Raw genomic sequence first — 21,627 nt, forward strand, 5'->3', positions numbered from 1 at the left:
ATTATTTCTACCTAGCTCCCACCTAGTTAAGGTAAGACACACAGAGGGAACTTAGTATGGCAAGATTAATTTCAAGTTGCCATCTTCCTAGAACTTTCTCTGTGCCCAATGTCTGAATTTGAAGTCTTTAAAAGTGGAGCATATCTACAACTTAAACATCAAATGTGGTCATATGCTTGGAAAAAAAGATTAAAATTAGTCAAGTAACCTTGACACAACATCTCCTTGAATCAAAAACTAATAATTTGTAAACAAAATAAGAATATTAGGAAAAATGAATATTCTGAAAGCATTCTATTGATTTAGTATCTGTTATCAAATAAATGGGGGATTACAATATTTAATGAATGAGACTTCTACAAAATACCAAGACAGAATTAGAAGAAAGTATTGTTCAATCTTTTTGTGATCTTCTCTTTAGAAAGAGGTCTTTCTAAGCATGAAACGTTCTAATACCCAGAAGTTATAAGAGATTTATAAATTTGGCTGAAAATTAAAAACAGACAGGCACACCTATATGGTGCACACCTGTAATCTCAGTGGCTCAGGAGGCTGAGGGAGGAGGATTGCAAGTTCAAAGCCAGCCTCAGCAATTTAGTGAGGACCTAAACAAAGTCAAATGTCAAATGGCAAAAGGAATAAATAAAATAGATAAAAGGAATAAATAAAATAAAGTATATAACCCAAATCTCAAAAAGGTTAAAGAAGAAAATAGGATATAAAGGACTACTTTCTGCATGATGCTTTTTACATGAAAGTCTAGAAGAGAAAGACTGCAATGACAGGAAAGATACTGCCAAGTCTAAGGAGTCTAGGGAAGGGGACTGGCTGTAAAGGAGTTTGGCGGACTACACACATTTGTGGAAATGTACTGAAAGGAATGCTTAAAACTATCGAGCATTATTGTACATAAATTATACCCAATTTTAGAATGTATATAATTAAGGATTAAGTTACTTGTTATACAAATAACATTAAACTAGGTAACAAAATAACAACCTAATATAAAAATGTGCATAGGAAATAAGCAGTTAACAGAACTTATTTTTATTTTTGAAAATCCACTTAGTCTTAAAATACAATTGTTCTCCTTAATATTTTATAAGTATAGGACTTGGATTTACCTTTAGTTCTTGGACCAACTGGCTTCTTCTGTCTCGTAGATTCTTTAACTCTTTCTCATCCCAGCATCTAGCCTTGTATTTTAAGTCACTTGATCCTCCAGAGATCACCCCAGATTTTAAAAATAGTGTTCCATCAAGAGCTACTGTCTGTAAAATCAAAAATATTTTACCCTAGAGGAATGTATATAGAAGGTAAAAATAAGGAATAATGTGGCAATATTTGTAGCTAAGAATTTGTAGATGAAAACAATTCTGAACTTTACTAACAAAATATACTCTTTATGCAGGACACAAATAAATAAACCACAAATACAAAACTTACCTTACTATGGCACAAAGCAATTCTCAGCAACAAACTAGCAGCAAATATAAAGGTTCAAAATAAGTTGTATATTACTTCCAAACATTCAATATTGAAAAAAGCAAAAACTAAGAACATTTATATTTAATAGTTTGCATTACACAATTCTGTGTTTTGAAGAATTAGACATATATGTCTGACATATCATGAAAATGGTTTTAATAACTTCAGATATCCAAAATATTATTTTCCAAAATAGACACATAACTCAAGATCAAATATGAAATGTAAATGGAGCCAAGGTATAAGAGAGCCTGGAGTTTATAGTCCTCTGAGGAAACATACACCTTATGAAATAAATGAAATTAATTCTCAATGTTTTGCAAATGTTCCTGATTCATTAATCAGAGTAGGAAACCATCTGTGAGAGACTAAAAGTAATGTGAGCTAACAAAAAAGGGGGAGAGAAACAGATAAGAATCTCACTCATGTTCCCTCACTAGAGACTTCTCTGCCTGTCTCAGGGACAGGAGCCAGTGAATGGGATGGTGGCCACAGGGAATCATGCCAGCAGGGAAAAGGAAAGTGAACCCAATATCTCAAGAGAAAACAACGAGAAGATACTAGAAATAGATTCAGAAATCTGGAAGCATAAAAGTGGAGGGTTCCTGTCCACAGAAGTCTCCCTGAGGCAGCGAAGCTTCTGCACTTGCTGGGTGCACTAAATGTTACATTTGACCGAAAACTGTTCGTTCCTATTCACAAAATGGAATCCTGGAAGAAAGCACCTGGGAGTCCCTAGTTAACAAGGCAGACTGCTTTTACAGTACTTCTGTGCCACCCAGCACCTGGGTTCCTCCTCAGGGACATAAGCTCACCGTGTTCTGGAGGGACCTGGGGGTCCCTTTCCTCTCAGATGTTAGTTTGACAATGAACTGCTCATAGGAGTTGCAGGAACTCTTTAGATGAGCCCCTAGGTCTCCACCTGACACCAGCAGCAGTGGCATGGAAGCTGAGCTCCTGCTGCCAAGTTCTGGTCTGATCAGCAATTTCCCTGACCAGGAAACTAATGGTTAACATACCTGGTTTACTCCTCTCACTTCATCATAAAAACATAAAGAAATATGAAACAGGCTCTCTCCTAGAATATTTTAAGCTTGTGCTACTTTTATCTGGCCAAAGCACAGCTCTTTGTGGAACACTTCTCAGCTTTTGAGTGTTTCTTAACAAAGTTTGACTTTATGTCTGTGATAGACACATTTACCATGTGTGTCTGTGATAGAATAATATAACACAGGCACTGTGTGGTCCAAGATGACTCTTAGAGCCAGGCTATGGTGGCTGTGTCTCAATAAAGATGGGAAAATTATTACAAAACTTTCTTGGCAGGCCCTCCAATGATTGCCCCTGACATCCAATGGCCACTCCTGGACTGTTCCTCAATGAGGTCAAGGATCTGCTGGGAAGAAGAGAGAGGGATATCAAGTTTTAGTCTCCGATGGAGAGGTGGAGGGACAGAGGGAAAGGGCGCTCACTCGTGGCATGCTGGTACTGGAGCACAGATGACTAAAAGACATCGCACATGAGTGTGCATGTGTCACAGCAATGAGATGAGGAAAGAAGAAACTTGAGACAGTTTGGAAATTCCAGGAGAGTTAAGGAATAAACGAAGAGATGAAGCTAATAAGCCAACATGGGGCTCTCTGTAAGCTACCAAGGGAAGAATGTGGATGGAATCCCACTGATAAATGGAACTTGTAGAGGGGTAGAAAGAAACACAGCTTAGACCTACCATTCTGGGGTAGATCTATGTGGAAATGGACTGGCCTAAGCAAAGCCAGAGGTGATGGTGTACCTTCAGCCAATAGTACCTCAGTAAAGAAGAGGGGGAGAGATTGAGAGAAATAGGACACATTAACAGAGAAGCCAGGAATTCAGAGAATTCTTGGGGAAACAGCAGACTTTCATTTGACTGGAATAGAGGTACCAAGAACTGAGTTGAAGAATATAGGAGAGATCAAGATTTAGAAAAAGAACACAAACTTAGTTTTAGACATGCTGATTTTACAGTACTTATGGCCTAATATTTTACTTACTTATAATGTGCACTATTTTCTGTATTGTCATCTCATAGATTATACAAAAATTGTAATATAAATTTACAATAAGATAATTGTATGCATACAATTAAAATAGAAGCCAGATACTATGCAATATGCCTATAATCCCAATATTGGGGGGCAGGGCATGAGTGCTGAGGATGGAACCCAGGGCCTCACATATGTCAGGCAAGTGCTATATCAGTTATATCCGAAGCCCTGCTTACAATAGGTTTTCCATGCAGAAATTCTTTTTAATTATTTTTTTTATGTAGTGCTGAGGATCAAACCCAGTGCCTCACACATGCTAGGCAAGCACACTACCACTGAGCCACAACCCCAGCCTCAGAAATTTTTTGTTAAATATCAATGTCTATCTCTTATAGCTTTTTTCATAATGAAAAAGCTTTTTTTGCCTTTTTCCATGCACGCTTGTTTGTTTATTTATTTTTTTATTTATTTATACATACATACATACATACATACATACATACTAGGGATTGAACCATGGGTGCTTTACCACTGAGCTACATCCACAGCCCTTAATTTTTTATTTTTGAGATAGGGCCTTGCTAAGGTGCCCAGGTTGTCCTAAAACTTGTGATCCTCTTGCCTCATCCTCCTGAGTAGCAGGAATTATAGGTGTGTGCCACTACTCCCAAATGGTTTCACTTTTTTCCTACAATCCTAATCCACCTGGAATTTATTCTGATACAAGGTAAGAGGTTTATATTCAACTATATTTTACTCCAGATGGTATCCAGTAAAGTAGCACCCTATGCTTTTATTCATTCTTGTTTAATGTGTGTCTGCATGTGTTTGGTGCTGGGTATTGAACTCAGGGCAAGACCCTCAGTCTTGTGTAACTTTTGAAAAAGCTATCTTTTCACAAATTATGGTACTAAACTTTATAACATTCTTGGGAGTCGGTTTTTGCCATACTATATTAAAAAGAGTAGAGCATATTTTTCTATATACATTCTATATATGTTTTAGAGTAACAACCAACTGATATATAGATGAATGAAGCAAATTACAGTTATCTCTGGAATGAATGATGAAATCCATGGAATAGATGGAAAATTACATGTATATAAAGAGATTCAGATTTTAAAACTCTAACATATAAGTTTTTAAAATATTTAAATACTGAATTATAAAAAATGATACCCAAACTAGAGCTAGTAGAATTGCACAGTTTGTATCATGGAGTATGTCATTTATATATATATAAATATAAATAATTTATAAACACATTAAAATATTTTGTGATGTCTCTTGCAATGTTTTTTTAAAATATTGTTTTAGTAGCCCATTGATTTTTTACTGTTTATTTATGTGTGGTCTGAGGATTAAACCCAGGGCCTCACACATGCTAGGCAAGCTCAACCCAGTCCCTCTTGCAATGTTTAAACAAAGAAAATTCTAAAATATTGATATCAAGTCTATGGAAAATCAGAAACACAAATTACAAACACTGGATGATTTCTGTGAAAATGTGACATCTATTCATATGTCTTACCCAACCTAAAACAGAAAAATTCTTTAAAAGTTCGTGGAATATAGTTATAATACAAATAAGATGTATAAGACTCCTTAAAATTTTGAAATACATAAGAAGATACAACCTAATGATATAAGATAAAGCATGTTATTACAAACAAGAGAGAAGTCATAAAAATCTGTTAAATGAAGGAATAAATAGTTATCTTCATGGGATTAAACTATCCATAAAATTTTTCAAAAATCAATTTTATAAATATACAAATCAATTTTAGTAGTTAACTTGATAGCAAAATAAGCAAGATACTTTAAAAGCTCACTTATTACTTCTGTTTAATATGTAGAAATCAATGACAGTGTTTACTAAAAGACATTAACATTATTATTGACAGAAGTATGTATGAAAGGAGTCAGGGGCGGTGGCGCACACCTCTAATACTAGCTGCTTGGGAGGCTGATGCAGGAGGATTGCCAAGTTCAAAGCCAGCCTCAGCAAAAGGCACTAAGCAACTCAGTGAGACCCTGTTTGTAAATAAAATACAAAAAAAGGACTGGTGATGTGGATATGGCTCAGTGGTCAAGTGCCCCTGAGTTCAATCCCCTGTACCAAAAAAAAAAAAAAAAAAAAAAAGTATGAAAGCTTTATCATGTTAGATAAATGAATAAATATAATACTGGAAATCCTTTACATCTCATAAGAATAGTTTGCTTTATTTGTGATTCTGGACATTCTAGATAAATATGTTATTGACTAGTAAATAAAACCATCACCGTTTTTGAGATTTGCCAGATACTATTATAGCATTAAGCCTTATATTACTTAAGTTAATCCTTATTATTCCCACAAAATACATACTATCATTTTCCCAATTTAAAATGAGGGGTCTAGAAACTTGCCTAAAGTCACACTGGTCTTTTTACAGCTATACCCTTAAGCGCTATGTTATACTTCATTACAAATGTAGCTTAAAAAAATATGCCACATCATTTGAGGAATTTGACATTGCTCAATGCAACACAAACTATTCAGATGAAAGTAAAACAATATTTATTTTTAAAACCAAAATTATTCCCTTGAAAGCCAGTAATCTCATTTCACTTGTACTTTTTATTATAAATTCAATTGTGTCAAAACTTGAATGTATAAAACAAGAGTTAGGATCCCCTCTTAAGTTATGTAAGAATTAAGCCAGAATGTAAACACCAAAATCTTTCCTACTTTCAAAAACACATGTACTACACGAAAATTCAAGGAAAATCTGGGGTTCAGCAGATTAGTATACCATGTTATATTATATATTATTTTATATAAAATTTAAAAAACTGCCATATATATATATATAATTTATAAAACTCCCTTTATATCTGGTATATCTCTATATCAGACTTTTAAAAAATCGGTTTGCTTTGAAAAAATTTTAAATGAGGAATAAATAAAACAGGATTTAAAATCTAATTTCTAAAACATAGTTTATGATGTTGAAATACAGCAGAAGTTAAAATTTTTCATTTCTTTTTATTTTTCTGTGGTACTAGGGATTGAACCTTGCACCTCGCACTTGCTAGGCAAGCACTTTACCACTGAGCTGCATTTCCAGTTCTTTAAGACAAGGCCTCACTAACTTCCCCAGGCTGGCCTCAAATTTGTAAGCCTCCTGCCTTAGCCTCCAGAGTAGCTTGGATTTATAGATATATGCCACCACACTTGGCTACAATATTTTAAAAACTCAAATGAACATTATAAAAACTGATACCATGACCATCTTAGGTTCCCTGCTGGTTTTGCTTATAAAACAGAACATATGAAAGCATATATAAAGATCTGTGTGGAATGCAGCCTGTGAATACTGCTGTGACTTATCTAAGTGGGACCAAGTCTCTTACTTTTCGCCTTTCAGGTCCACCGAACGCAACATGTCTTGCTTCTTCCACAGTCTCGCACACAAGGCCATTTCCACACACAAACTGAATCACCTTCTTCAGCTGAGGAAACTGAGTTTTTATGACATCAATCATCATTTTACAGCCTTTGATTTCTCTTAGTCTTTCATTGATTGGCTTGATCTGAAAGGTTTAAAAAATACTTTATATACTAGTTACAGTAAAATGAAAGCCAAATGCTTATTTATGTTCTTTCTTACAATACATACAGAAGCATTACAGCAAAATGTTAACAGTATGCAGTTGTGATAAAAGTTTGATAAGGATATAATAAATTATATCCCACATTGTCTTATCCAGTATCTTTTAAAAATACAATAACTTCACCAAAAGCCAGAAGTTGTATATAACTTATATATTCAACCCTTGTCGCTAACTAGTTGGGATATAACAATGCATACAAATGTTTCATTGCTGTCTAAATTATAAAATCTAGTGGAAAACAAGATTCATTTAGATATTTTTCAAAAAAGTAGCAAACACTATCGGTCTTAAAAAACTCTTTAGACTTGGATGATCAGGAAATCCTTCAGACCTTCTTAGACATGACTTTCAGGCTTGGCCTCTGAGTATCTGCAATGTATTACTAGAATCCTTGCTTTTGTAAATAGAACAAAGCAAAACCCTACATACAAACACCTTTTTGTTTTATGTATGTATACACACACATAGTTTGGAAATGCATGTATTTGCACATATATAAATATAGGTTGGGAATATATATTTAAACAAACTGAGTGCATGGAAAAGCAAATCTAAAGTAGTACTATAAAAGAATCGGGCAATGAGAGGATAGAAGTATTCCCTTTATATCTGGTATATCTCTATATCAGACTTTTAAAAAATCAGTTGGCTTTGAAAAAATTTTAAGTGAGGAATAAATAAGACAGGATTTTTAAAAGGCAGATGAATTAGGATAAGTAGTTTTAGTTAGCAGAATAGAAAAAAGTGTGGTAGCAGAAAAGGCAGGTCTGGTCATGAGTACCATCAGCTAGTGTTTGCTGTCCCGGCTTTGTGTAGGGGCTGTGCCAGGCAGTTTGCACATAATGACTCCTTGAAATCCTCCAATAAGGTAAGGACTTATTACTTTATTCCACAGATGAAAAAACCGAAACTCAGAAACATGGAAATAAGTCAGTGAGAGCTATTTAGGAGTAGGGTTGAGATTCACTCAGGACAGTCCAATTCTAGGGCATGTGCTCTTTTTATTTATTTGTTTGTTTGTTTATTTTTCAGTGGACACAACATCTTTATTTTATTTTTATGTGGTGCTGAGAATCAAACCCAGCACCCCGCCCATGCCAGGTGAGCGTGTTACCGCTTTAGCCACATCCCCAGCCCTAAGGGCATGTGCTCTTAACCACTGTATCCTTGGCCTGCAGTTCAGTCTTCAGCACTGGACCAAACAGAACATTTTCCTTAGTAGGCAAGGAAACCAATCACTAAAGGGTATAACTCATATGAGAGTTCCTGCTCAGGAATTTAGATTCTGGATGTGCTTAGGCATCTAAATACACACTTCAAGGCTCAAAATTTAGCCTGCTCTGCCAGAGCTGAGATACTAGATCAAATATTTACAACCGGCCGAGCTGGCATTTGACCAACAGACTATATGTCTTATCCATCTCCCATATTCTGCTGTAGAACAAAATACACTGTTGGCTAGTAGGCAGAGTGTGCACTCTAAGAGCAATGGAATTAAACATGAAAGTGGATTTATGGCAAAACTAGATCAGGGGAAATGATGGGATGTCAAGATAGCAGCCACTTGCTATTATCCTTCATTAATTAACACCAGCTGTTTGAATACTGGCTAAGTGGCATCCAAGATATTGTTTTTTTCCCATAGCTACCATAGTTTTAAGCAATAAAGATATGTTTTAACAGATGAGATTATACCACTACTTGATACTAAACATTACAACTTTCTTACATCAAGATAATCTAGAGCAAGGAACGTCTCGGGTTCGGCTCTTTCCTCCTTCAGAAATCGAATACAATCTCTTGCTACCTTTTCAGACACTACAACAATGGCAACCATGTACCGGCCAAAAAGCTTAGTCACAGCCAGCTGGTATTTCTTATGAATAGGATGACACAGGTCAAGCAATCTTCCAAACTTAGCAGGTTCCAAAAAAGGAGAGAATAACAAATACATTAGTGAGAAACATATAATCGTTGATTTATAATGTAACAAAGAGACAGACAAAACTAATTTTATAAAATTATACATGTAATAATGGAGTCTCATTCAAATGGACCTAACTTTCATTATGAAATAAATACCCATTTAGGCATGTCACACTTCATTTAAGAAGAGTAATGAAGAAGGACTAGCTTTACCAAAGTATTAAAATATTTTATAGAAGTATGATAATTAAATAATATGAGTTTATTCCCCTATTTATTAGACAAGAATCTACAAGGCACCTACAACGTGCAGGGACTGAGGAAGACATTACTGAACAAAAGATTCTCTAGCCTCCTAAAATGTTTAGTCTACTAAGGAAGAAAGACATAAATAATCAACAATAACATGAATGTACAAAACAGAGTTAGACACTAATAGAGTGTTCTGAGGGAACATAACAGGGACCAGGTTGGCCCAAAAGGTTAGGAAAGGCTTTTCACAAAAAAGACACTTCTTGCAGCAGCTGTCAGCACTAGGGTACTGGCCTTAGAGTGGCAGGCCTTAGAGTAGCTGAAGATTTAACTTTATATCTTCGGGCTCTTTCTCCTGTTGTTGGTTCTCCCTGAGGCATACTGATTTCCTGGGAGACCATCACTCTTTCATATTTATTCTCTCTGCTTTCATTGTTTAAACTTCTTTGTTTTTCTTTTGTTCCCCTTTTTCTCAAGTCTTTCTTTTGAGTCAATTTTTCAGCTGTATAATCTCCTCCTTTCCACTACTATTTACTAGTATTCCTTGCTACTTCTAATTTGTCTGTTAGTTTTTAACTAAATGGGAGTATTTAGTAATAATGTTTGATCTTGATTTTTTTTCATTTTATTGTTTTAGCTTACATTTGAATGTTGTCCACAGCCACAAAACACTTATGGGGGATTTTGTTCTATAACTGTATGGACAGGGCTCTTTGGCTTCTAAATATTTTCAAATACTTTTTTTCCTCTTTTGAGTATACGCTTATAGCTGCCATGGTGATCCTTTCTACCTTGCTTTGTGTAATGTGGGCAGTTCTGTTCAGACCACTCCACTACTGATGGATAACTTCTAGATTTCTTTCCCACAGAACTAAGATGCCATCTCCTCTGGATAGTAAGTGATGGAACACCTACTTGCCATCCTACCCACTTTCCTATCACCAAAGGGCTTGGAAGGCAGGGCATGTGAGCGCTCTCAGCCAATGCTTTGTAAGAACACACTTTACTTACCTATTTCTGCTTTCTGTGAGACTAACACTCCAGATGTTTTTTTTTTTTTGTTGTTGTTTTTGAGGGAGGGGAGGGTATCAGGATTGAACTCAGGGCCACTCAACCACTGAGCCTCATCTCCAACCCTATTTTGTATTTTACTTAGAGACAGGGTCTCACTGAGTTGCTTAACGCCTTGCTTTCGCAAAGGCTGGCTTTGAACTCATGAGCCTCCTGTCTCAGCCTCCAGAGCTGCTGGGATTACAGGTGTGTATCATCACTCCTGGCTCTCTCTTGAGTTTTTAATTAGTATCCTTCTCCCTTGGGATAGGAAGACAAACCTCATTTGGAGGAAAGGGATTTTAAAAGGCCTCTCAATGAGGAGCCCTAACGTCTTCATTTCCATCAGAGAGCATGAGAGGTTTACGTTCCCTGATTCACCAGTTTTTAAATCTAACTCCCTCCAGTTAGAAGAGGAAAAGGAAATAAATATATACATTTGCTTCTTGCTAGATCTTAATAGGTACTGGGAAAATTCTTAGAAATTAGTCAGTTCATTAGTTTGGCTTCTGCAGAGTTCAGACAAGCAATGGTATACTTCAGTCTTTTTTTTTCCCCTATCATTTTTTGAAATTTATGGCATTAGGTTGTTTGGCTTTTGAGCTTTTTCTTCAAATTAGTTTTTATTATTTTTTTTCTATGAATTGAGGGAATGAGATTCTGTGATCTAGCTTTATAACCACAATCATTATCCAGAAGTTAAAGACAACATATAAGAGTTGGAAAATCAAAAAAGATGAGGTAAAAGAGAAGATAGGTATCCAGAGAGGCAGGAAGCAAACCATGAGAGCAGTAGTGTCAAGGAAGTCAAGGGTAGGTGTTCTGAAATAGAGTGATGGTTAGCATTGTCAAGTGATGAAAATAGGCCATCACCAAATAAGGCATGCACAGGGTACACTGATGTTAATGACAAGAGTCAGACGCCAGACCCCTGAAACCCAAGAAAATAATGCTGTGAGACTAACACTCCAAACAAGAGATGATTGGATTTTGGCCAATGAACCACACTTTGCAATATTAGAGTGGACAGAAAATTAAAAACATGCCAATGAGACTACTAAAAATATATTTTAAAAAACTGAAACTGTGAAGAACAAGAGTTTTGCAGCTGGTTAAGGGACTCAAACTGCTTCACAGCCATATGTGGGATACTGGCATATGTGTTTGCTGGTACAGCGTTCATGTCAATACACCCGCTAATAGTTATTTATCTGTAGACATGAACTAGAAGTTATTCACATCTAACCCTAATTATTTACTGTGATATTTAAATAGTCAAATATAAAATTAAATAATTTTGCTTCATAATAATGGTAATATTTCTAATCCCAGCTAAGATTATTTTCACCAAATGAGAGTGCTCTGCCTTGTTATAATTACCACGGAATCTGGGTAAAGTCTTTTAAGGTGCTCCAGAACTTCTGCTCTCTTTTGCTGACGTCTTCCCTCATGGGTATCAATTCCAGCATTCTGCAATTCACTTCTAATAAGATTCAGCTCTTCATTAACTTCACACATTCTTGATTTTGTTTTTCCAATTTCATCCACAAGGTTTTCCTCTTGTTGTTTCTTCTCTTTTAGGCAATCCCTGCATTATAGCAAAAAGAAATACCAGATACATCACAGCTTTGTCTGCCACTGCAGAAAAATATGGTAGTGCTCTATCAATTTTTTTAGGGTGGAGGTACCACGGATTAAACGCAGGGGTATTGAGCCACATCCCCAGTCCTATTTTGTATTTTACTTAGAGACAGGGTCTGAGTTGCTTAGCACCTTGCTGTTGCCCAGGCTGGCTTTGAACTTGAGATCCTCCTGTCTCAGCCTCCCAAGCTGCTGGGATTACAGGCATGTACCACCATACTTAGTGCTCTATCAATCTTTTTAAAATATTTTTTAATTGTTGATAGACCTTTTTATTATATTATTTATTTATTTATATGTAGTGCTGAGAATTGAACCCAGCACTTCACACAAACCAGGCAAGTGTGCTAATGCTGAACCCCAGCCCCAGCCCATCTATCAATTTTTAAAGGATAAACATATGCCTAACATCAAATAGGGCAAAAGAGCATTTGATAATTCTTTGTTGATTTAAAACCACATAATTCTGGATATGAAAAAGTAAGAATAGCTCACTATAACCAGAAAAATCATTATGAGCTTACTAATAAGAAATACCAATTAAAAAGAAATCCTCAGTGGCATAATATCTAGGTTATATTTGACTTCATAACATAACTGGGGAATTTAAGTTTCACTACTGCTAAATGTTTATATTTTCAAAATTTAAGCATTTTACTTATTATGTGGCTAAGTAAAATTGTTAATAAACAATCGTTAATAAAGATTGTTAATCTTTAACAATCTATAATGGAATGAAAAACAATGGAATGAAAATATCTAACACAGGGCTGGCATTCATTTGATGTATAGAAATATACTGGAGAGAGAAGAAAGCTGTAAGATGTTTTCTCTCTACCTACATGCATGTCTTTGTATACTCCTCCAACTTCTCTATTCGTTTTTTATGATCTTCTATTTGTTCTTTTATTTGTTTTAGATTTCCCTAAAATAGGAAATGAAACCTGAAATCAATTACAGCAATTCCAAACAAATACAATTACATGCCTACAACTTACTGTATCATAAGTTAATATAAATTTGAAATATCATATACCAAATATGAAAGTGTTTATGAGAGTAAATTTTAATTTTGAGATGGAAATGTGATATAGAGTTTTGAAGCCACACATATCAAGGTTCAAATCCTTATTCTTCCATGTGCTAAATATTTGATCTCCAGTGACTACACTCTGGTAAATTCAAACTCCAAGAGGACGATTTTCAAATACCTGTGTTTCTCCTATCTGTCCTTCAAAGTAAATAAGTCAATAAATATTTATTCATGGATACCATGTGGTAGCATCTACAGAACAATAACGAACAGGACAGTCTCTGCACTCAAGGACTAATATCTGGTGGGAAAAACAGACAATTACATACATAATTATAGTAGAGAAGTTTAGCGTCACAGTAACACAGGAACCTGTAGAGCAACTAACAGGTGCAGTGCAGGACTCCCCAAAGTCTTGCTCTGTTGGTCCTTTATCATTAAATCCAAACCCTGGGGCACAGGCTCCCTTTTCTCAGGGAGGGAGCAGAGTGTTCTAAGGTGTTCTGGATGCCAAAACCATGGATAGTAATGAATTCTATACATGCCATTTTTTCCTATAATTATGTATAAGTTAGACATAGTAAGAGAGTAATACAATAAATAATAAAACAGAACAATTATAACTATATTATAATAAGTTATTAAAAATTATGAATTATTTCTAGAATTTCATGGTTTTGAACGATGGCAGATCATGGGTAAATAAAACCATGGAAAATGAAACTAGATAGAGGAACTATCATAGTCTGCAGCTGGCTTCCTGTCTGGGAAGTGGCCAGAATAAAGGCTGGGAGATGGATATTCCAGGTGACTGAACTCACTATGTGAAAGGTTTACAATGGACACAATTATGCATCCTTCCTTTAAGAAGATTCCAGTTTGATAGAGCTGAACCAATTATCGATAATTATATAATTTTTATACAATCTGATAATAGCCCTTAGTTGCAGATTAAGAGCAATGAGTAATTGTAAGAAGAAGACATCATTTTTTTTCTGTAGTAAGGTAGAGAGAAAAGGAGGGCAAATGAAGATTTGGTGGTATGGGTAACTACAGAATCTAACCTGTACAGATGAGTAGGTTATCCCCAAAAGAAATCCACATGCACAAAGGCAAAAATGTGCAATGGGTATTTTCAGAAATCAATGTATGATTTGATAAGATGAAAAGTATACAATTAAATAAAAGTTTTTAAAATTATGTTACCACCTTTGATTTTTTTCCTTGTACAAACACCCTCTTCTACTCACAGTACTGCCACACACCCACTTTTCATATTGTATTTTCATCTGCCAAATCATAAAAATACCAGAACGGAACACTTTAGTGAGTTAGGGATTCATTCTAGAAACAAAATGACCTCAGTCACATAACTTAATCATCCTGTGCTTTCGTTTGTAGGTGCCTGAGATGCATCTGTGAGCAAAACAGATAAAAATACACATCCTCGAGGAGTTCACCTGCTAAGGGGTAAAGGCAGGCAAATAAAGCAAGTAAACACAATTTTGTTAGAAGATTAATGCCATGGGATAGACAGAACAGGGAAAGGAGAGCAGAAACACAGTGGGGATGACAACTTCAAGGTAACATTTGCGTAAAGGCTTGAAGGAAGCAAAGGAGTTGAACATGAAGAAATGTAGAAAAGCATGTTCCAGGAAAAAAAAAAGAGGAATGCAAATGCCCTCATGCAGAAACATGTTGGATACATTCCAGGAAGCCAGGACTACCAGATTATAGAGGAGGAAAAAAATGAGAAAAATGGGGGTAGGAGTTAAGGACTCTGATGGTAAAGACTACTGTGGATACACCTGGGTGGGAAGATCAGAAGTCCAGTTTGGGATCTAAGGTTGAGATGTCTATCACTGTCTAAATGGAGATACTGAGGAAGCAGCTGGATACACACAAAAGTGGAGTTTGGAAGGTCTGAGCTAGGGCTGAGGCTGTGGCTCAGGCAGAGGCAGAGCACTTGCCTAACATGCATGAGGCACTGGGTTCAATCCTCAACACCACATTAAAAAATAAATAAAATAAAGGTATCGAGTCTACCTATAACTAAAAACAAATAAATACATTTTTTTAAAAAAAAAGAAGGCCTGAGCTGGTGATAAAATTTTCAGTGTAGTTTTTAAAAGCTGGGTGACACCAGCCACAATAGCACGTACCTGTAATCCCAGTAGCTTGGGAGGCTGAGGCAGGAAGACTGCAAGTTCAAGGCCAGCCTCAAGCAACTTAGTAAGAATATTTCTTAAAATTAAAAATTAAAAGAGCTGAGGATGAGGTCTGAGGCGTAGATCAGTGGCAAAGTGCTTGTCTACCATTCATGAGGCACTGGGTTCCATCCTCAGCACCACAAAACAATTAACAAATAAAATAAATACATTCTGTCCATCTAAAACTACAAAAAAAAATTGAGGATGTAGCTCAGGTAAAGAGCCTCTGTGTTCAAACCCTAGTAATCTCTCCCACCAAAAAAAAAAAAAAAAAAAAAAAAGAAAAGAAAAAAGGTGTGTGACTGTGGATCACCAGGGCAGTGAGTATAGGCAAGAGGAAAAATAAGGATGGAAATCTAATAATACTAATGTCTACCTTGTAAGGTTGGCACATGGTATATTCATATAAACACTATATTATAGTATCAGGATGGCCCAGAGACTCTGTATATAATGAATTGTTATTTTTGTTGATGTGCAACAGTAATAATTTTTATCCCAACTTTTAGTCTTTACAAAGAGAGACATGAAGAATCTATTCAATCTGTTAATCACCATCCATATTGTACCAGTACAGAAATCAAAACCCAGGAAATTAATAATAATTATTTATTGAGATTACACACATTAAGAATAAGACCAGCTAGAAGCCAACCATGCCTTACTCTGAGACAGAACATCATAATGCTGTCTTGTAGAATAACTAGTTTTTCTTGGGCTACTGTCATCCTTTGAATCCACAGGGAATTGGTTCCAGAAACTACTATGGTTACCATAATCTGCAAATTAAAGCCTCTTATATAAAATGACACAGTATTTGCATACAATCTGCATACCTCCTCCTATAAACATTAAATCCTCTCAAGAATATTTATAATACCTAATATAGCACAAAGTTATATAAATAGCAGTTATTATGTACTGCTTATGGAATAATAAACCAAAAATCTGTAAATGTTCAGTAAACACATATCTTTTCCTCAAATATTTTCAATCCTCAGTTGGTTGAACCCATGGATGTGGAACCCAGAGATATGGAGGGCCAAATGTATTTGTCCTTAATGCTTTCAAACGACTCTGCATTATCTCTAAAATTCTACTTATATTTTTCCCTACATGTATCTTTCTCCTAAATGCACTGGCCTAAAATACACATAAGAACAGAGACTGTATCTTCTGACCATGTCCATCACTCACAGATGCAAAGAAATGCTTACTAAATACATGAATGATAGCAGAGTCTACTCTTATTTTACCATAGAAGAGCACCTAAATAATAATATACTAAGCAGCACAACAAATAATCCAGAGAGCTTCCCCCGACACCCTGTGCTGGGGATTAAACTCAGGGACCCACCCCCTCAGAATTTTAAAAATTGCTTATGATTGATCTAAATCCATTTACATGTTGAAGAGTTAAGGAAATAACATTTCACTGAGAATAATTATAAATCATTACTACACAACCCAAGAGTACCTGAACTTCTCCATGCCTCCTCTTTTCAAAAGCCAGTCTTTCTTTCTCTGCCTTCTGTTCCCACTGCAGCTTTTCCAGTTGTTGAGTCATTATAGCTACTTTCTTCCTTACTTGTTCCTTAAGTTCTTTATAACGATCCAGCTGTATAAACAGCATTGAAACATTTTAACTCACTTAAAGAAGCATGAGAAAAGTCTTTGTATGACATCCGGTACTAGCAGGTAATTAATCTATCAGAAATAGTTTTATATAAATTAGATCATAATTCTCCAGGTAAAATACGTGAATATAGTATAAAAGCCCCCTTCTTTAAACTCTTTAGATAGAGCAACAAAATATTCAAAACAAGACCTCTAAAATAACGTCAGAAAATCTTGAGAGAAAGGGGATCTGGAGAAAATGATACATCTCTTCTATTGATATACTCACAATTATTATTTATGTATATTGTGATGTCAGATTATCATAAAAATTAATGAAAGAGATAAATGCTAAGAATTTGGTTGAGAGAATGTTAGAAAACTCCATTACATACTTTTGGTTATTTGTTACTGATTTATTATAGTTAAATCTTGTATATTGTACTAAGTTAGATATTAATTCATCACTTAACATTTTAAATCACCTTAAGTAACCAGTTTCCCTCCTGTGAATTAAATCTCAGGCTCATACATCTTATTTTATATGACAGAAAATAGTTTTACCTTTAAAATAACTGAATTACCTAACTTTCATTATAAAATTATACCAGGTAATCTTATTTTCTAAGACTTCAATAAACTCATAACACCATCTAATCACATAAAGGGAAACTAGTTTAAAGATCAAATTTATATTTCATATTCAGATGAAAACTTTAAATTCCCATAATTTATATCCCAAGGATATTCTCTTAAAATATCAGAGGTCATCCTTTAATTTCTTTTAATAAAAGAAGAAATAAGAGAAAAAAGATCTCCACTATGTTGATTTTTTTCACCTGACTAGCTTCCAGTTCAATGTCTCGCCCTTTATGTAAGATTTCTTCCTCAATCTGCTTTTCAAAATTTCTCCAAGCACTATCTAAATCAACCAGTTCTGTCTCTAGGGCTCTTATATCATCTTCCTGTTTGGAACACTGTCTTTCACTGTCCTTTATTGATTTCTTAGACACATCCAATTTCTTGAGGTGATGAGAAGTGTTTTCTTTGGCTTTAATGTACTGAGGCCTCTTCTGATTTAAAAGTGCTTCAAGAGACCTAAAAGGGGAAAAGAAAGTTTTTTTTAAATTAATTTTTAATATAGAAAGGGAAGTTATTTTGATAAATCACATTCAACACTAAATTAAAAAAAAATAACTTTCAGAGACTTAAGCAGATCAGTGACCGTCAGAGATTGAGCAAAATCAGAAGCATAGGCATTTTTAAAAAGAGCAGTTAAATAATGCATCTGCCAAAAACTATGGAACTATACAGCATCAAGAATGAACCTTAATGTGAACTAATTTAAAAAATCACTTATGAGGCTGAGGGATACTAGATGAAATATAGAACATAACAAAAGAATCTAACTATACTACAAATACATGAAACAACTTTATTGAAAGAGTAGAAGGAAAAAGTGTGGGTCTAAGTAATTTTGGAGTCTGTCAGAAAACTAAAAGAGTACACAAGTATTGTACATTAGTTATAAAACTGCTTCCCACCAGGGTGGGGTTAGTCTTTCAGATATTGATGCCCATGATTACTGAAATTGAACAATTAAATAAATGGATGTCTAAAGGTGGAAGTCAAGGTTTCTCACTGCTGAAAAGGGAAGTTTTAGATAGACGTAAGGGAAAATGATGAACGTGGTAATAGATTACTGTAGGGAGGTATCAGGTGTAAATTCATGTTTATCTTAATAGAGATACATGCTGTCTTTTGTGGAATTACTTACAGAAATGTAAATATACAAGAGTTAGTATACACATAAACATGTCCTAATTCTGTCAGCTGAGAAAGCCTAGAAGCAAAGACCCCCCGGGAGCACAAGCACATCTAGCATGCACATGTTGGCTCCTAATAGCATTCTTCAAAAAAAGGGGCCAAGACTCTGGAGAAATGACTAGTCCTAGGTCTAGGGCAGACTCAGACAAGCTGGGCAGGCTAATGCTAGGACTGCCTCATATAAAACAAGCCTGGAGCATATTGTACTGCCAGAAAGTAAAGAAGTGCACCCCCAACACCAAAAACAATCACAATTATAGGGATACATCAAAGGAACACAAGAACCAACTCAAAGAGTTCTCAATGGCTAACAGTTGGGTCTAGGTAAAAATAAATAAATAACATAGGATTAGATTATAACTCCAGATATAAAATATCCTAAGTCCATATGGATATAAATAATTGAATAAATAGGAGATGAATCTCCTGTACAGAATTCCTAATGAGTTATGTAGATACTCTGCCCTTAAGTGTGGGCCATGCACAGTGATTTCCTTCCAAAGATTACAATGTTGAAAGGCAGGGGAGTTGGGAGAGGAATGACTTCATAATGGAGAAAGCTGACAAGAACTATTTTGAATAGGTGATCAAGGTCAACATGAACAGTGATGTCATGTTGATGGTACAGGATATATGTCACAGAACATATAATATGTTGATATCCTGATATAATGTGAGGAGAATGACATTTTACTTCTGTGGTCCTCCTCCCTAAAACCCATAATGCCAGTCTAGTTATTAGAAACTATCAGACAAATCCCAATTAAGGGATATTCTTCAAAAATTCTGGGCAAATACTCAAAACTGCTGAGCTCATCAAAACCAAGAAAGTGTGAGAAATTGTAGAGTCCAGAGGAACCCAAGGAGACAAATAAATTTAATGTGATTTTCCAGGTCAGAAAAAGGATGTTAGGCCAACACTAAGAAAATATTACTATAGTCTTTAATTAATAATAAATGTGTCAAAGTTGGTTTATTGATTCTGACAAATATGGCATACTACTGTAAGGTGTTAATAAAAGGAGAAATTGAAAGAGGGAATATGAAAACTTTCTTTACTATCTTGATAATTTTTATGTAATTTAAAAGTATTTCATAGTAAAAAACCTCTTTTTAAAAATCAACTTTCAAAGTGTCACATACTTTTATTTGCTCTATCAATCTACATAAAACTGAACCATTAATACCTATTTTATAAAACTCACTTCAATTCTTTTTCTGTTTGTTGTAGTTGTCTAGTTAGCATTCCATGTTCCTTTTTCTTGGCTTTAACTATGTTTTCATGATGAGAAAGAGACTCTTTTATGACACTCAAATCCCTATTCACATGCTCTAACTCAGTGTTCAGAAAATGAATTTTTTTCTCATTATGATAAAGTTGAAAAAGCTGCAGTTGTATCTTGTTTATTTTCAGTTCTTCAAGGAGACTTTGATAACGTTCTGCCTAAAAAACAGTATAATTCAATGGAAGTTAAAAAAGGAGAATAAGCTGACCTTTCATGAACTCAACTATTGTACCAACATACCATATCTAGTGAATTTTGATTTATGTCATTAAGAAACAGTATTCTTCCCAAAACAGCATTATTTGAAAAGGATTTCTTTGTTCGTTTCTAAACCAGTAAATGATTTTGTGTTCATGCCCTTAGTAGTATGGTAGGAATAATAGTGAAGTGTCACCTGCCAATCTGGGTCCTCATCCTATTGTCTTGACCTGTGAGTATGGCAATCCACCAATTTGTCATGGCAACTCCATCAGCCTGGCATTAGCTTCCTCATATATAAACTAAAAGACTTTATGATTACAGAGCTCCTAGCGATCAACTTTAAATTAATGATTACAGGTACAATTACTGCAAGAAGTAATTTTTCTACTGATAAAAACTAATGGGGCTACTACAGGTTTAGTTTTGTTTTGTAGTACTGGGGATTGAACCCAGGGACACTCTACCACTGACCTATATTCCCAGCCAGCCCCTTTTATTTTTTATTTTGAGACAGGGTCAGGCTAAGTTGCCCAGGCTGGTTTTAAACTTGTGATTCTTAAGGCAGGAGGATTCCAAGTCTGAGACCAGCCTGGACATCCCCTGGGTTGGGGATACAGCTCAGTGATAGAGCACTAGCTTAGCATGTGTGAGGCCCCGAGTTCAACTCCTAGTACTGTTACACCCATAAAAAAAAAATTTGTTTTCAATTACAAAAGGAATATTCTTGGTACCCCAGACAACTTCTTGGTACCCAACAACTTCTACAGAAAGCTTTCATATCTAACACTTACTTAACTGGTTACATTTCAGGACACCTTACCTCTTCTTTCTCTAATTTTGCATGCTTGCGCTCTGCAGCTACATTTTTTTTCTTATTAAAATTAAATTGTGCATCTTCTTCAGCTTTTTGTAACTTTCTTTTCTTTTCCTCATATTCTCCTATAAGCTCTCCTGAAGTGCTGATTTCTTCAAAAAATTGGGTTCTTTCTTTGGGTTTTTTCATGGAAATAGACTCTACAGTTCCCTGTTAAAAATAGTAGAGCATAACATGTAAAATACAGTGATGTCTTTTTGAAACAATGAACCACACAAAGCACAGCAGCTACTTACCTGGAAAACTAGACAGTTCCGTGCTTTGACTATTATGCCTATCTTTTCCAACTCTGCTATGTAAGCAGAACGACTCACAGGGTTATCATCAAAATGAAATTCAGAACATCCCCCTGAAATAGAAGAATAAAGGCTGCTACAAACTATTTTTCATGCAATAACATACCTGTTAATGAATGCAAAGGCCAAGTGTCTATTACATGCCAAGGAATATTTTATAATGGCAAACAAAACAGACCAAAGTCTAATTTCAAGAAGTTTATATCCTAGTTAGGGAGACAGACAAATATGAGATATGCAAG

The 21,627-nt window shown here is 35.2% G+C and overlaps 2 protein-coding genes across 2 annotated transcripts in view; one reads left to right on the plus strand and one right to left on the minus strand.

The window, feature by feature from the left end:
• SMC1B (structural maintenance of chromosomes 1B) overlaps positions 1-21,627 on the minus strand; it is a gene marked incomplete at its 3' end in the record, with an annotated part of 70,696 nt that overhangs the window by 36,945 nt on the left and 12,124 nt on the right. Inside the window, exons 3-12 of the mRNA XM_081310869.1 lie at positions 21,326-21,438; positions 21,036-21,239; positions 19,934-20,172; positions 17,741-17,999; positions 16,762-16,902; positions 12,884-12,966; positions 11,781-11,988; positions 8,902-9,087; positions 6,912-7,091; positions 1,125-1,271 (exon numbers count right to left, since the gene is read on the minus strand). Coding sequence (XP_081166995.1) covers positions 1,125-1,271; positions 6,912-7,091; positions 8,902-9,087; positions 11,781-11,988; positions 12,884-12,966; positions 16,762-16,902; positions 17,741-17,999; positions 19,934-20,172; positions 21,036-21,239; positions 21,326-21,438 — 1,760 coding nt within the window. The remainder of the gene's footprint in view (positions 1-1,124; positions 1,272-6,911; positions 7,092-8,901; positions 9,088-11,780; positions 11,989-12,883; positions 12,967-16,761; positions 16,903-17,740; positions 18,000-19,933; positions 20,173-21,035; positions 21,240-21,325; positions 21,439-21,627) is intronic.
• The window catches only part of RIBC2 (RIB43A domain with coiled-coils 2), a 37,682-nt gene continuing 26,273 nt past the window's right edge, over positions 10,219-21,627 (plus strand). The window contains exon 1 of the mRNA XM_081310011.1: positions 10,219-10,340. The gene's annotated coding sequence lies outside the window, so the exon portion shown is untranslated. The remainder of the gene's footprint in view (positions 10,341-21,627) is intronic.

This window comes from Spermophilus citellus, assembly GCF_964194105.1.
Source record: "Spermophilus citellus genome assembly, chromosome: 10".
NCBI lineage: Eukaryota > Metazoa > Chordata > Mammalia > Rodentia > Sciuridae > Spermophilus > Spermophilus citellus.